This window comes from Anastrepha ludens, chromosome 5 (assembly GCF_028408465.1).
Source record: "Anastrepha ludens isolate Willacy chromosome 5, idAnaLude1.1, whole genome shotgun sequence".
Lineage (NCBI taxonomy): Eukaryota > Metazoa > Arthropoda > Insecta > Diptera > Tephritidae > Anastrepha > Anastrepha ludens.
Genome location: NC_071501.1, coordinates 74724096 through 74741796, shown reverse-complemented (window position 1 = coordinate 74741796; position 17701 = coordinate 74724096). Strand labels below are relative to the sequence as shown.

The window sequence follows — 17701 nt, the reverse complement described above, 5'->3', positions numbered from 1 at the left end:
AGAAATAAGTAAAAACACGCCTGTAACTGTATATTTTATGAATTGCAGTGAAGTTTAGAAGAAAATATATAATATTGTAATGTGCCAAACTATAATGAAGCACTTTGAGGGCAAATAATTGCAAAACTATTATTTCCGGAATATTGATCAGGAACCACCAAGTTTCATTATATAAATCAAGATACTTTGCCTTAAATTGCTCATGCGGCATTACACCAAACCCGACCGCATTATCATTAGTTGTTTTATTTTAAGGAAACTAAATGTAAACAGAGATAATTTGCGATTTTTATAGTGAATATAATTTAAGAAATCGCAACTAAACCGCTCCGAGTTTTGCAGTTACTCTCTGTTCAGCTAAAATCATTTCCGATGCAGTGAAACTACATATTGTAAATATGTATGTACATACACACATATACCTATATACGAGTATAGGTATGTGTGTCAAATTTTATTTTGTATTTCTCATTATTCTCTTCATTGAGCATTTTTCCGTATTTCAGAAATGCAGATTATTTCTATGCATACCAACTTATAAATAATTTACAAAACCCAAACAAAAGCCATCTGATCAGTTGCTTGTCGTTACCCTGAGCGAGTGGTGCGCTTTTTTAATTATAGCTTCAAGTTCGACGTTTTCAGTTGTGCGTGAAGGTGTTTGCTTGCTGCTAGCGACTTGTTGTGATGAAATTTGTGATTGTGAAAGCTTCGAACAATTCGAGATTTTAGAAAATCGAATAACATGAAAATATAATAAATATATTTTTAAGACTGCTAAAATATTTCATAAAAATATTAGATAGTAAATGTGTGTGTGTGGGTGTAAATGAATTGTGATTATTTATAGCTTTTAAAATGATTTACGAAACTTCATATGACAGCGGCCGCCTGCCGTACAAGCCTGATTTAACGCGCGGTTATTGGGCGAAGCCGAGCGACTTCATTCTCACCGGCATGAGTTTGGCTTTCCGCCTGGACATCTTCTCTATAACCTGGGTTATATTTGCATACGAAGGTTGTAAGTGAAATTTGTTTGATACCGTAGGGAGAAGCGTAATAGAGACGAAATTTTTGTAAAGATAATAGAAAAACATATTTTAAATTAAAGTTTGCTGTGAACAACTAGAAACATTGTTTTTTAAGCTTTTCTGAATAGTCGATGGCTATGTGCGTGATCATGGCCATATACAGGGTGGGCCATATAGCGTTTGCTTTTTGAACCACCTATTTTTTTGAGAATGGTAACACAAATGACATGTCAAATGTGTTCATAATTTACTTAAAGGTTTGACATTTACGAAATGGGACGCTATATGCTTGAACAAAATTGGGAAATATTGAAAACCTATTTCCAAAGTGGTGAGTCTTCTTCTTCTTTTCTGATTTTCACATCGGTGGCTACGTCAATAAGCAAAATTGTCGTTTTTGGGGCTCAGAAAATCCTTACGTTACTGTAGAGAAGCAAATGCATCCTCAACGAGTCACTGTTTGGTGCTGTTTTTGGTCTGGCGGCATCATCGGGCCATTTTTTGCGAAAATGAGCGAGGAGCCGCGGTTACAGTAAATGGCGAGCGTTACCGTGACATGCTCAACGAGTTGTTTACAAAAATTGAGGATGACATGGACGACATTTGGTTTCAACAGGACGGTGCAACTTGTCACACTGCCAAAGTTACACTCGAACTTTTGGCTACGGTTTTTTTTTTTTTAAAGCCGATTCAAAAAGCAAATTTTGCATGGCCCACCCTATACGTGTGTGTATATGTATGCATATTAGGGTGCGCCACCTTCTACACGAAAAACTAAAAACATAAAAAAAAACGGTACTAATTTAACAAACGAGTCACAAAATTTATTACATAAAAACTTCCGTCAAATTACAATATTTAAAAAAAAAATATTAAGCTTTACGTAAACTGTACCAACTTGAAAGTACCTCCAAAAATCAAGCTCTAACTAGACTTCCAGACCATTGTAGTGCTTTCCTAACAGACGTAGCCGCAATTAAGGAAGAAGTGGATTGGTTGCTTACTTCTATAATTACTCTAAAGGATGTTAATACCGTCTGCGACAGCCAAGCGGCAAGTAGGTCCCTGGATTCGTTATTTGTGCTTTCGAAATTAGTCGGGGAATGCCTGACTTCTTTCTCGACTGCATCCAAATACTTCGATATTAGGCTCATTTAGGTTCCCGGTCACAGCAGCATAGAGGGAAGCTGCTAGGCTGACTAGACAGAGGACTAGGCTGACAAAACGAGAGGATTGTGGTTTCCTTGACAACCTACGGTGTACTACTGGAAAGATGGACCTCGCGCCTACTCAGTGTGCACTGGGCTAGTGCGCAAACGTGCAATGTCGCAAGACCCTTCTGGTCAAGAGTAGATCGGGGGTGCGCGAGCGAACTTCTAAGGCTAACAAACCCACAGCTCTCGACTTTGGTAAGTATTCTTACAGAACGCGGCTGTTTTAGGTGTACATGCGGTGAAACGTGGGACTGCTTCAATTCCTTTCTGCAGAAGGTGTGGATGAGGTGAAATCATCTCAGCACCTTCTTCTCAGCTGCCCTGCTCTCGTCGGACAAATATTTACACATCTGGGCGCTCACTTCTTTGCTATACCAGCGGATATTGCAGGTTTAAGTACCACACAGCTGGTGAATTACATCAGTTGTTTGGAACTTTTAATACGAACTTAATTAGCCACTGTTGGCTAATCAAAAGGTTTCTTCTTTTCCCACCTATTTGGTCCTTTTGCTTCTTTACCGCTTGCCCCTGTATTACAACGGACGAACTTTTGTTCACAATATATTATTTTGTTCACGTGGGCCCCCTCGAACGGACAAACAATTATCCTATCCTCAAAAAATCTCTTTATTTTAGAATTCAGCTGAGGTGATTTTTTGGAAAAAAAAATAAGTTGTCTGTAAAGTCGATTTACTGACGATAGTTTAACGTGACAACGTCATAGGAAAATACTCATGAAATGGTTGCATTTTTCAAAACAAAATTTTAATTTTATTTGTTTGATAGATATTTTGTAGGCATAAATACACATATTTGCTCACTCAAGTAGGAGAGAGCCAGATGTCGAACGTTGCCGAACGCGGGGGCCGATTGTGCCTCTTTGTCGTTCGTTCTGCACTCTCGCTTGCAGTTCAAGCAAGGTAACGACGCATGAGCAAGAACGCGACGCATTTTTTGGTGCACGCGACTACATCGAATTATAAGACGTTATCAAAATATTTCGAAAAACTATTTCATTTACAAAAAATCGATTTTTGGAGATATTTTCAAATCGGTTCAAGTGACATAAATCTTAATATTTTTCCAAAATATCTTGGTGGGTATTTTAAAATATAATATATTTTATAGTTCCGGTAGAAAAACCGCAACTTTCTTAGTGAGCCTCTCTAATAGATATGCATGTACACGCACCTGTGGTCGCAAGCAGTAATCGCCTTAGTCAAAAGCCGTGTTCTCGAGCATAAAATACTGTATATTATAAAGTAAGTAAATGTAGCTTTACCTACTTCTGTTTAGAGAATAAAAATTTCGTTGGTAGATTAAGTTAGCATAAAAACAAAATTTTTCTCAAGTCGACTTAAACGGTTATTGCTTGTAATCGCACATATAATGCGGGGTGAAAAAAGTAAATTTGTGGTAGTAAAAAGTAGTCATTTTTATACAAGAAATACTTCTTAAAGTTCTAAAATATTATAACTTTACCGAAAATTGATTCCTTCAAAAATTATATTATACCATTAAAGGAGTGTCGTAAAGTCAAAAAAAAATCTAGCAAACCAATATTAAAGGCAGTTTTGAAAATAAGGAAGGAAAAATTAAGCGGTAAAAGAGTGTCATAAATGCAAAAAAAAAACTGATTTCAGTTCTATGAGTAATCTTGGTTGGGTAAATGGGCCTTGCAAAAGTGCGTTTACTCTATCCGGATTGTACTGTTTAAATAAAAAAATAGCTGAGTTTGCTCATCGACCTTTTCAGCCTTGAAATTACATAGTTAAATAAAATAATATATTTCTATGCCAGCCTTGCCTCCAGTTTTTTTATAAAGCCAATATGCAGGAATTAAAGAATAGACAGGTATAGAGTCAACAAAGTACAATTTCCTGTCCGTTCTGCTAAGTTTTGTCAAAAGAACGGACAGTAAACTGAGCCCTTCTTGTCTTAATGCAAATGTTCTTTGCCGCAATCTCCACGCGTGCTTCTAATAAAAGTCAGCTAGAAAAACTCACCACACCAAAAAACCAGTTCAGCCTCAATTACAATAAATTTTTCACCAATTAATTTTTTTGTGATGGAATTTGCTAAACAAGTTTTACTAGTGAAATGAGCCAGGATTGCAGCTTTTTATCTTTTTGCAATTTTTCTCGTTGCAGAACTAGCCAAATTGGCTTTATCAGAGAGTTTAGAAAACGCAAATATTTAAAGTGCACTTTAAATTTAGGTGCGGTTAGTAAAGCACACTTCGTAAAGCTATCGTTAGATGAGAAAACGCCCCTAAATATACAAATATACTTTAGATTGAGTTTTAAAATCCAAACCAGTAACGAATATTCTTTTCAGGCGCGTCTGTTGTGCCATATATAATATGTTTGTTCCTCTTTGTGGTACCGCTATTCATCATACAGTCATTTATTGGCCAATTCTCGAGTAGTGGCTTTATCTCGGTGTTTCGCATGACACCGATTTTCAAAGGTAAGGAAAATGATTATATATATATTTTTAAGGTATAATGAGAAGCGCTTGCAAGTGCGACACAACTTAGCAATTTTTAGATGTAATGTTAGAAATGTAAAAAGTAGGAGTATACAGCCTCGATCTATAATTATCAGAAATTATTCTATGTTATAATATTCATTTCTCAGATTATGGTGTGATTGCAGCTTTCAGGATGTGCTGAGCTTATTATGCAAAGTTGACTTAAATACATTGAATTTTTCCAAATTAAACAAGAAAATAATGGATAATTGATAAGCAAAAACGAAACGCAGTCGTAGGAATAATTTGCAATTAAATGAACAACGCTGCTGCATTTCGCCTCCTACGTCAATTCGTTTAGTGAACCGGCAATGACAGCGAAAATAATATCAGCGTTTTAATTCGAATTATGACTGTTCTTATCAACGCATGCTACGTTGAACTGAGTATACAATACACGAATATTGGTTTTAGCTATTTTTGTCATCTATGGAAATCGAAGGAAAAAATCATTTCAAAACAGAACCGATGAATAGCCTAATAACTGCTTAGAATTTACACGGGGCGAGAGAAATTCACATTCCTGCAAAATCTCGTTTTGAATTGTAAAAAAATATTTATTTGTTTGACGTAGCAAAATATTAGAGACTAAATGTAAAATTTTCAAAGTGCAAATGCGTTAACAGCGACCAAAGTAGATCCTGGTTTTAATCCCCAATCTGGTTATGAAACTTCAAATATTTCTTTCTGGCTTCTCTAAAGCGATATAAAATTTCAGTTGGAACAGCAAAACAAATAATAGCTAAAAAATAGCAGCGGGACATAGTGTAAAGTTTGAATACTTTTGTTTTTTATTATTATTTTTATTTTTTAATAAAAATATTATGAACATATTTCATGCTACAACAAAACCATAATCATCATCATTATCTTTGGCACTACAGCTCTTTGTAAGTTTTGGCTAGCAGCACGTGGGACCTCCATAAATCTCGATCGCTTTCGACTTTTTTCCAATTCTTTATACCAAGTTTATCGATGTCTTCCTCTAGTTTGATAGTCCATTTTGTTCACGATCTTCCTCTGGTTTCTACAATTATCTTCTACGCTCTCGTACCGTCCATTTGTTATATGACCCAGCCGTCTTAGCCGGTGCGCTTTGATGAAACGTATAAAATTTTCGCCACATTATCGTCGTTTCATCTTATGCGCCACTGGCCGTGACCTTTGTTTGCTCCAAACATTTTTTGAGTATTTTTCATTTGAAGGCTTGTAGTTTTGCTTTATCTGCTTCAATTAAAGTCCATGATTCAGCTCCAGAGCATAAGACTGGTCTAATGACATTTCAACAAAAACCAAACCTTGTAAGTATTTAAAAAAAGTTCAAATACTAAGATTTTTAGTCAGAATTTCTAAAAAAAATTCTGATCAAGCACGTTTTTACAAAATAAAAACGAACTTCTTTTTCCAAGACTGAAACAGCGCTAACCTTTATTTCTAAAACAATTTATTTATTTATTATTATTTTATTATTGTTTGCTTAAGCGCCGATTATGAGGCGCATTGTCTCAAAATCAATGATTTCCACTTTCTTCTATCGTTGGCTGTTTGTTTAGCTTGCGTCCAGGGGAAATAATTGCTGAATAATTTCATGTGAAGGCTGCGTCGCCAGTATCCTTTTGAGCCTTCCTCTGCGCCTGTAACCTTGAGGGTCCCTTCTAAATCTATCGCTGGTATTTCTTGCGCTGGTTTTCTAAGGGTATGTCCGACTCAGGCTTACTTCCTATTACGAAGTTCAATATTGATTGCTCAGCTCGTTTGTGTAAACCAATGCTGGATATTCAGTTTTCTGGCCACCAAGTGCGTACGGACAATGAATGCTATTTCTAGAGTTGTTGGCCAGCACTTGCAGCCATACAACAAAACAGATTTAACATTTGAGTTCAGGTGTTTGAAGTTTTGTATGTTTTTAGTCTAGCTTTTTATCTGATCATTGTTTAATCTAGCTGATGTATCGGATAGAGCATCACCATCTGAAGTAATTTGCAATAAGCTCCTGAACCTCGTTGATCTGTTGGCCAGCAATGGTGACAATAATGGGCTGGAGAGCATTGGCATTCATAGATTTAGTTTTCGTAGTCTTGATCTTCAATCGCATTCAGCTATAATTGCAAATTACTTGAAAAAAGTACGATGTCCTCAGCATAATTCATATCCGCATCATTTAAATGCTCCATGGTAAGGAGGTTCGACACGAAACCTTTTTCGGGATTTTCATCAATATGTGTTTTGTAAAATCTCGTCAATCACAAACAGGATCTTAATCTGAAAATCAGTCTTATTTATAGCTTACAATTTGCTTATTCTAGTTCCCACTGGATATTTCTAGATTACAACTTTGTTTATCTTAATTTTGTTTAAAAATTCAAATTGGATATTGGGCTTTTGTCATGGCATATTGAATTTCATTTTTAATTGCAATTTATATTAAACTCGTGTTTATCCAATAGCGCAAATCGGTGTTTACTTTATTGATCTGATTGAATTTCTTCACATAAGTCCTACCAACCATGTCAATACAAAATAGAAAATTTATTTACGATTGGCATATTTATAAGGGGCAAGGGCTATTGTTAATTTGCATGTTTAGACTAGCTCAAAATTCGCGTTGGTTTCAAATATTTTTTCATTGAGAGTGTTATGCATTTTTTCCATCTAACGAGTGATCGAAATTTTTATATGTGGAAGGAAATGTTCAACGTTACGTTAAGCTCGCACAGTATTGACTGAGTGGCGTGTCCAAAAATTATAAAAAAGTTTTAAATTTTGATTAAAATCTGTTGTACTTTTTTTAAATTTTGTGCAAAGCTAAAAATTTTGATTCTTTTTTTGTAATATAAACTATATGTCTAATATATAAAAATCTGAAAATAAGTAGTTAAAACTTTGGAATATCACGCGCTACTATTACTTATTTACATGTAGCCAACTTCAATATACACCCCTTCTCTGCCAATTCGCCGCTCCATACAAATCTTCCATTATTCGAAGTCCTCTGCTGCCAGTTTACAGCTTTAACAAACTCAAATGTTTTCCCCTTCATTGCGCATTTCTCTTCTCATCATTATTTGAAGTAACGCGTTGCAAGATGAAACACTGGACCGCTATTTGTTTTTCTGAGATAACGCTCGTGGAGAGGAAACTCTCATGAGTACTCCTATACCGGCATAGCAGTTTGCACGACTTGTAGCCTCACAGCTACACCTACGTACTAAAAAACTCTCCATTATTTACCATTCTCCTCGCGGTACTGCCAAAAAAGTATTAACTCACGGGGCTGGTTATCTCAAATACTCCAAGTTACTGTTGACGTCTAGGAAACTCCGCGCGTCTTAGATCGTTATGAATTTATGTTATATTAGTAACAGTTATTAGCTGATTTCAGCATAAAATCTATGATGTTGAGTTTTATTTGTATTCTCTACGAACCGACTCGTCATTGTGACAGATTTCAAAAGGAAAAGAGGTTAACGTTAATGACGTATGCGGTGTGCTGAGTTTTGAAGAGTCCTTTACATACATATTTTTTAACAAATATAAATTAAGTTAAATTTTACACCAATTTCTGGTTTCTGGGTGTCTATGTCATGAATTTTCTGGAAGAACGCCATAACTCGTAAAATCAAAAATTCGATTCCGCTTCCTATGAAATAAAATATACGAAATGGATACCTCTGCTTACGTTTCCCCAATAAATCTTTAAACTTAAGGTTCTTAAAAACTGAGTACGCAGCATCAAAAACTAAACATTGAAAATGTTTGCTGCCTATGTGGCGCAATATTAATCACCTTATCGGAAGATTTACAATTTTATTTGTGAAGTAGATAGCTGCAATACACGAACCGACAAGGAATGGAGCGCGTTAAAGATTTTCGTCACTCAAAACAATTTTACTTAATTAGTACTAAATAAAAGTTATTCAAAAACAGAATTGGATTATTAATTTTGCGCCTCCTTTGCCTTCTACATAGCAATTGAAATTTTAAAGGTCGAGCCAAGAAGCGCCGAGAGATTCGGCAACTCCTAAAACACCCAGGCTGAAAAGCCCATTGTATTAAAGCTTTGGAAAGTAAAAGGGTAGATAGTCAAGGACGAAAGGAGAGAAGTAACAGAAAGAAAAAGATAGGATAGAATAGAGGAATAGAGGTACTTAGTCCTGTGCGAGTTTCCAGATTCCTTGATATATCGCACCCTAAATACAAAAGGGTCACAACTCAAAATTTTCCACACTCGAGCTTGACTTGTTTACAGTAGCACAGAAAACAAACTATGTGACATATCACGCTGAAATTTGCCACGTAAGCTTATAACAGTCCTACCAAAAAACAAAAAATTTATTTTTGCCATATGTCATCCGCGGACCGTTTTATTGATAACGTCTCGTTCATATTTGAGCAGAAGGAACATTTTGAGTTGTGACCCTTTTGTATTTAGGGTGCGATATCAGAAAATATCCTCCAGCTTGAGAGATCGAATTTTGCTTGTTCTCATGACATCGGAACCCAAAATTTGCAGCCTTGCTCAAGCAAAAGCAGGGCACTTACAGAGAAAATCTGTTCCAGAACAGATTCCGATTATTGGCTCTATTCCCTATGGGAGAACCGTTCATCCAAAGATGGTCAATTCATTTGTGTTATATAGGTCTTGTAACAGAATGCACTATAGTTCATAAAAACATAAAAAAATTAAATACAAAGCGAAGCCTTTCCTCTGCTGCTAAAGATGCTATTAAGATCATGAGGATTGAGCCTGCGCATTAGCTTACACAATTGCGTGGTTTTTGCACTTAACATTTTAACAAAAACGCAACTCTAATTCTGACGAAGGCTATGACTATCCTATACTGATCTGTTTACAGAAGTGAGGATACTACATTCAAGAGAGAAGACTTCACGCTAAACACCTTGTATTCGCTGGATTTTAACGCACGCATACTTCTTTTACAGCGGTATTAGTCTAGCTATTTGATAGATACTCCATTATATTTTACATACATACATCCTTTGAACGATAGTTGTTTTTAATCATGGTGAAAGGATTTTAGAGGTCTGGCCCATGTCAGACCGTTACACAATCTTTAAGGTTTTTCGGCTTCCCACACACTCACATACAGTCACATTTGTAACTTAAATATCACTTGCATGTAACTCAAATATTGGTGCAAAATGGTGCGCCAAAGCTGCTGAAAACGATGCGCGAATTATGTTGTTAAATTTTTTTTTTCAAATTCCTTAATTTAATTTAAAACGCATTTCACAATTTGGTAACCACGTTTGTTTTTTGTTCTCTCTTCAACTAACCACACTTTACACCTTTTGTTTTCATTTAATTAGCCTCTCCCAAGTGACGTGGCAGCCAAAGTTCCCCTTACAAATTTTTTTTTTTACCGTAGCTAAATAGCAAACCTGGTAAACTATCATCCTGGCGACTGATTGGACCAGTGTGTGAAATAATCGTCCAGAATTCGGCTGTCGAATCCCCAAGTGACGTGGCAGCCAAAACTCCCCTCACAATTTTGTTTTTCCCCTTTGTTATTGGTCAAACCTGGTAAATGATAGATTAGCTTGCTTCCAATTGTTTGGTGTATTTCTAAAGTTAGTTAGCATTATTTTTTTTTTATGAGGAGCTCTTTCATGGCATAAATACACTCGGATATTTGCCATTGCCTGCTGAGGGGCAGCCGCTTTAGAAAAACACGTTTTCTATCATTTGGTGTGTCATGCACGGAGGTTCGCCCCTGTACACTTCCGAATGGTAGTCATGCAACAACTCATTCCGCCATATCCTCATGCCCTCATATTTAGTGTAAGAATTAAATCCATTTCTTTATTATAAAGTGTTGTTGTATTTATACAGTCTACTTTACTAATCCATTTTATCCCTAACATCAAGGAATCGGCTACATCAGCTTGGCTGTGAATTTGGGTGTGCTTACTTACTACAGCATTTTTGCCGCCATACCGTTATTCTACCTCTTCCATTCACTACGACCAACGCTACCCTGGAGCTGCGAGGGCATAAAAAATTGGTTGCACACATTTAACGGGCAAGAAGTGCGACATGTGAGTCCAAAATCGTTGAAAACTTGTTAATAAAGTATGTTTTGTCATTAAGTATTTGTTGATAATAATTCTTCTCTTAGCTCTGCCATATGCTACACAATGAGACCGCGCCGGAATTCACCAAAGATGATTGGTTTGTTGTAACGCACGAACTGCCGTCGAATTTATTTTTGAAGTAAGCGTAAGCTTTTAGTATCGAAGTTCCTACAGCTTTCATTCATTATTCCTTATTTTTTCTTTCTAACAGATCACATTTCGATGATATAGAAGTATTTGAACCCCGTAGCAGAGGTTTTTATATCTCATGGGAAGTCTTGCTTTGCACTCTGCTCGTATGGACTATAATTGCGGCTGTATTCTATAAATGGCACAACATTGAGAAGGTCCACTATATACATAGTGATTTATAAACAATTTGTGTTGTCTTGTAAAATTTAACTTATTGAATATTTCCATTTCTACAGTTGGGCACGCTGCTGCGCTACTCCATCTTAACCACCTGCCTTCTACTCTTCATCGTGGTAGTACGATTTTCTTTGGTGCCCAAAGACCCTTGGCTTTGTATATATAATTTCTTTGTACCGAAGATGTATACTTTCCTACGTGGCTTTCCAACAGTCAGCTTGTATATTGTGTCGGCATTTGGCGTCGGCTGGGGTACCATCATCGCCTTGGCCAGCTACAATAAATTCAAGACAAATATCATACAAAATAGTTGGACTATTTGCTTAGGACAAATGTTCATGTTTTTTTCATTCGCCTTCTTAATATTTGTGACCGATAGCTACTTTGAAGGTAAGCCACCACTCCACAATAAATTGGAATAATTAAAACCAGCCACCTTGTACAAATATTTATGGACAATAATTTTTTTTAGAAATTAAAGATGCATATAATGACGACAGTATGGAGGCGTATGCGTATATAACCCATACGTGGGCTTTGTTTTTGTCCACGGGCAGCGTAATGGCGGAAATGGCATGGCCAAATCTTTGGTGCATTTTGTATTATACAATGTTGCTCTTGGCAGCATTAATTACAATGGTAAGTGGTAACTTTAAATTATAAAATTAAATAAAACGCAATGTAGTCAATTTCGCACATAATCGATCTCTTTATATTTATGTACTTATACATACAGACAACCAGTCTAAAAGCAACTCTTCAAAGTCTCTTCGACGAGTTCGAGGTACTCCGCGCGCGCCAAACAGAAGTGATGTTCATTGTTATATCCCTATTAGCCATGAGCTCGTTATACACCTGTACCAATGTAAGCGTTAACATGCACGACGAATACTTAGCATATTTTAAATGGCTCTTTTTCGTTGATTTTCCAGAAAGGCGTCTTTTTCCACATCGTACTCTCCAACGATACGCTCGTCACTCAAACGGCTCTCAATCTTTTGTTGATTTTGGTAGTGTTGTGGATCTATGGGCGTGTGCGTTTCCAACGTGACATTGAATTTATGTTGGGTCAAAGCTTCGCCACATGGAAGATTTATATGCTGCGATTTGTGGCTCCTCTGTGTCTCATTATGCTCTTGGTATGTTAAGGGTACTTCCAATTTTATAGCTGCTAATATTTATAATGAAAATTTATAGATCGGTGCACTTGCTCTTGCATTTGTGCATCATGAGTTTGGTGGCCTCGTATTGCAAATAGCTGCACTACTCTTTATTGTACTGCCGTGGCTGTATGTGCCGGGTTACATGCTATATATTATCCTACAAACTACAGGCACATTTAAGACGCGTTTCGCGCGCTGCTGCCGTCCTCTGGACTGGTATCCGGTGCAGTTGGAAGATCGTCAACGCTATGAGAAATCCATGCGCAATGCAGATGCGACACATCAATTGAGTCAACTGGATGACGAGACGGCGACTTAGCGCTCAGTTTAAAGTGTGATCTAAAGGGCATACAAGTGTATATTCCTTCATCATGAAACTTAATTTACTACATTAAAAAAAAAACACAAAATAATAAACAAAAACTAAAATGCTTTTATTAAATTCTTAGTTTCAAATCTTATTAACTGCTAATAGCCACGAAATGCTGTGAATCAAATGCCCATTTTTTGTCCAAATAACTCGAAATTGCTGAGGAAACAAATGGGCAACACGCAGCAATTCCGTGCCAAGTAATCCTATGTGTAGGGACATTTTTTTCAATTTTTCTAAAAATTCATTTATATGGAGCCTTAAGCAGTGATGTATTAATTAAAGGCGGAATACTAGGGCAACAACAACGTGCTGCATATTGGAATGTCACCACAGAAGAAAAAAGAAAAGAACGAACTTCGTTGAACAGCAGACTAGCAGTTGGAGTGAGAAGCATACGACGATGGTGCGAATGGAAGGGCTTTTCGTCATTTCATTTTATGCGCTGGCATCCGAATGTGTACGAGGAAAGAAAAAAAAACAACAAATCAGCCGCTCTACTGATTTTACCTTTAAACAACAAGTTTTTCAATAATTTTTTGCGAAAAACTCTCCGTTATTTCTATTACACAGGCCGACAGCATCCTAAGACTCAATAAGACTCAATTCAAGAAAATTAGTAATCGACTATATCATGTCTATGTTATCTCAATCGATTTTCAGGTGTAGGAAAATTTAGAAACATGAAAATTTCAAAATGCGATATCTCAGCGAAAAAAAATTATATTTGAGCAAACTTAACGCCATTTGAAAAAGAAGGCTTGTATTTAAAGATGTCATCCTTTAATTTTGGTGAAAGAAAACATCTGCAAGACTACATAACCCCAAATATGGGCAAAAATGGTATTTTTTGCACTTTTAGGTTAGGATGTCTCAAAAACCAGAGCTGATAGAGCAATTCTGAGGCCAGATTTGGATTCAGCGCATGATAAACCTTCGGAAATATATAGTCTGGTTTCTGCGTCTGAATGTTGGTTAAATTTTGTCGGCCTGTGTTATCTTAAAATAACATATTAATATTCATGCTTAAGTGAGTATAAAAATATTTTTTTTAAATAGAAAAAAAAAAAAAATAAATGGTGGCGCTACTTCTGCTCAAGCCTGCCTGGTTTAATTTGCGCCGTGGAAGGTACAGCCTGTTTTTATTAACTGAAATCAACCAGGAAGAAAAGTTTCATATTCATATTTCCAAATAAGTTATTGCGTTTAGCTATTTTTAACGAAAAAAAACAACAACAAAAAAATAAAAATTTGAAGTGAAAAAGAAATAATTACACTTTTTTTAATAAACGAGTTGATCAAAACAATATATTTAGTGACAATTAATATAAAATTTGAGGTAAATGCAAAGACCAATATGTTAAAGAATATCCCTGTAAAATTGTAAGTTTGAGTTAGCACGGAACAAAACGTATTTCGAGAAAAATGCGATTAAAGTCTTTGTTCTTACTCTTATTTCGTTCAACGCTCATCACGCAAGGGCTTTATAGACTTTCTATTAAGTTAAAAACGTTAAAAGGATATTCTTTAGATTGTAAAAGTATTTTTAAAGAAAAAACGGAAAATTTTAAAGTGCTGAGGGTTCCGTCAGCTTTTATATTTGACCAAATCACGTGTTGGGGACCGTAGTCCAATTATGATAGCACCATCTGAGTGTCATTTTTCGTCTTCAATATAATAAAAAATATTATTACAAAAAGTGCGAATGCCTTAAGTACATGGTGACACTGCTAGGTAGCCAAAACTCGAGAAGCTGTATAGTCAAAGTTGCAACTTGCAACGCTCCCGCTTCATTACCGGCATCCAAAGCCAATACACGATTACGGAGAAATGAGTCCACCGAGGAATCAGAGAAGGTCAAAGCTTGGAACGTGACGTGTAGAGTTATCACAAAGAATTGGCGTACAGAAATTTAAAATTCAGGAAAAGCGTAGATGGCAAAATCAAAGTTGATTGTTTTCGTTAACGCTTTCCCCTTTCAAAGGAGATCCCATAGAAATATAGGGATCTCCATGCCTATAAAAAATCGCTACCATGTACTTGCAAATTGTAGCAACCTCAGCGCCAAGTGAAGGGTAGTTCTCAGAGGCTGGTGCAACAATAACCCGCCAAAAGAACCGCTGAGCACAAGATTATCAAAATTGTTGTTGTTTTTACCTTCGAAAACTACAATACATTGAATCTATAAAGATTTATTTAAATATAAAAATGTTACATAAATAATGTACATTTGTTGTATTTATTATTATTACCAAAAATTAAACTTAGCAATAATTTAGCGGCCGCCATACACGAATGGGTTGGTGCGTGACTGCAATTCGAAATTTACAGGGAAAACGTAGGTTCGAATCTCGGTGAAACACAAAAATTAAGAAACAAATTGTCTAATAGCGGTCGCCCCTCGGCAAGCAATGGCAAACATCCGATTATATTTCTCCTCCTCATAAAAAACATCTGCCGTTCATAGTCGGCTTGAAACTGTAGGTCCCTTCATTTGTGGAAAAACATTAAAAAAAAAGGAGGAGGAGCTCGGCCAAACACCCAAAAAGGGTGTACGCGCCAAAAAAAAAATAATAATAATAATTTATTAAAAATAATTTTGAAAACATAAATGAGCAATATTGTCTTTATACTTTGAATGTTTTATGTGGTGTGTCTTTGGGGGTACGTACTTATTTTTCGGGGAACACTTTTTTACTATCCTTAAAGTATTTTTTGCTGGCAATATTGATTTTTTTCGTTGGAATTATGTGAAATCTATTAATAAAAAAAAGTGTTGACTTAAGCAATCTTTGTAAATTTAACTGATGTACTGATATTCGTTTCGGCGAAACGTTAACTGTTGATGACGTATATTTGTTTTACAGCATTCTGTAGTATGCGAGCTAATTTTTAATTGTTTCCAGTTTTTCTTAGTGCTTATGGCGAAATAGCTTCTGGCACTACCAACTTCTCTGCGAAAATATTTTTTTCACCGCCGTGAAAGAAACTTTCTAATGCATGTAAGGAAATCTATTTCGTGCAAGATGCTTTTCTGCAAAAAGCTTTTCAATAAGCACCTGAAAAAATGCATTCTTTATAAATATCGTATATTGACAAGACTGTTTGGAACTCGTAGTTGAATTTTGTTGTCTATGATATGAAGATATGGATGCTTCTAACATTGAACGAATTCAATTTTTTGCGTTGGCATAATTATTTCATAGGTTTCGAGTATCACAGTACAGTTAATAGTGAGAAATTCTGTAACGTAAGTATTTACAATTTATTTTTTAAAACTTTTCCATATTATTAGTGTTTGTTTTTATTACCAAATACAAGCGTAATCTATAAAATTTAACTCCAGTAAAAAAATGTTTATATTTGGTTGAAATGAACAAAAAAAAAAACAATTGGAGCTCCTCCTCTTATTTGTGGCGTGCGTCTTAATGTTGTTTTGCAATTGGCTTAATTATTTTTTATAGTGGGTAATATACCCAAAAGTAATTTTTAATCAAATATTTATAACAAAAAATTTATGTAATTGCTCCCTTAATAGGCAAAAAGGGCAACAGTTTTTTATACATATTTCTTTCCTTTACCCCTTTAGAAAATCTAAGTGTGCGCCTAACTTCCAATAAGGCAGAATGAAAATTGCGTATTGCTCTCATTACATCACTTGTATATTTTCCGCATGGGTTGGAGTAGAAGTAAACTGAAAACATTTTAAAACAACTTTTATAATTTTTAGATTTATTCTATGTTGAAGATTTCTTCCAGTGAAATATCTTTCTTAAGATTTTCATATATTTTTTTTTAATTTTTTAAAGTAAAGTATAATTTAAAACAACAATTTGTGGAGAAAATTTTTTCTTCTTCAAATTTATGGGAATTTTTTTTGTCAGTTTGCCACAACCTCCGGACATAGCTTTTTAATATTTTTTTTATTAATAGCATCAAATAGTGAATGAGTGAATGTTCTGCAATTTCGGCAAGTTTCTTAATGGGATTCCCATAACTTTAAGAATTATATTTAAATACGTCCAGCGAACCAACGAAAAATTATTAATAGCAAGAATAAAAGAAATCAGAGCGCGTGGTTTTTCAAAAATGACAAAAAAAATCTCAAAAAATTTCTAACAAAAGAAGCTGTTTTCACAAAAAAAAAAGTTTAAAAAGTATATCTTACCATGAAAACTTAAAACAAAAATTTCAAAAATGTGAAAATGAAACGAAGATATTCCACCAAAGTGCTACATTAGTGCTAACTATTCATGCATTCGTTTTTTATGGCATTGGCAACTGTTATCGAAGGAAAGAGCTTCCTTCTCCCGAGCAAAGTAAAATTTTGAATAACACCATGTCAGCCTTTCATGATAAAATGCCAATGCATGCTGAAAAAAATTGTGTCCTTAGTTTGACAGTAGTCACATGTGATCTGTTCAAAAAAAAAAAATTTGGAAAAAGTGTCTGCAATCTGATCACCCTTTGGTAAACAATTTGCGGGAACGAATGGATCATGCCAGCCTTAGTCGCGGCGGACATATGCCGGATGTCATATTCAAAAAATAAATGCCATTAACTATTTGCCAGATTATAAAAAAAAAAATTCCAAACACATTTTTTTTTTTTGTTTTATCATTTTAAGATCTCAATCACTTAAAAGCTCACCCATAATTTTGGGACCGCTGGCCTATTATAAGTTTATTTTCATTCACCCGGAAGCTCAAGTGGATTTATTAATTAATGAATTAATCCCATCATATCAGTTTTATTTGAATTATTATCAATCATTGCCAGCGTGACGACTCGTCTAGTGAAGCCTGTTCGCCGACTGAATCTTTATTGTTTCCGTAAATAAACAAAATTTAGCACCACCGAGCAATGTAAATGTGCAAATTTGAATTTTTTATATTTTATTTTTGTAGGTCTGTAGTTTTTGCATTT

At 35.3% G+C, this 17701-nt stretch overlaps 1 protein-coding gene across 2 annotated transcripts; it reads left to right on the top strand.

Moving 5' to 3' along the window:
* The first annotated feature begins 573 nt into the window (after positions 1 to 573).
* LOC128863854 (sodium-dependent neutral amino acid transporter SLC6A17-like) lies at positions 574 to 12792 on the top strand. Of its 2 annotated transcripts, none has more exons than XM_054103227.1 (10): positions 574 to 1018; positions 4583 to 4714; positions 10668 to 10837; positions 10918 to 11012; positions 11085 to 11220; positions 11302 to 11632; positions 11715 to 11881; positions 11979 to 12107; positions 12175 to 12381; positions 12440 to 12792. In XM_054103227.1, exons 1-10 carry the CDS (start codon positions 859 to 861, stop codon positions 12722 to 12724), a joined length of 1812 nt encoding a protein of 603 aa, XP_053959202.1. In that variant the 5' UTR covers positions 574 to 858; the 3' UTR covers positions 12725 to 12792. The 2 variants fall into 2 exon arrangements, with proteins under 2 accessions (XP_053959202.1, XP_053959201.1); XM_054103226.1 differs by having other exon boundaries at positions 574 to 1021.
* The last annotated feature ends 4909 nt before the right edge of the window (positions 12793 to 17701 follow it).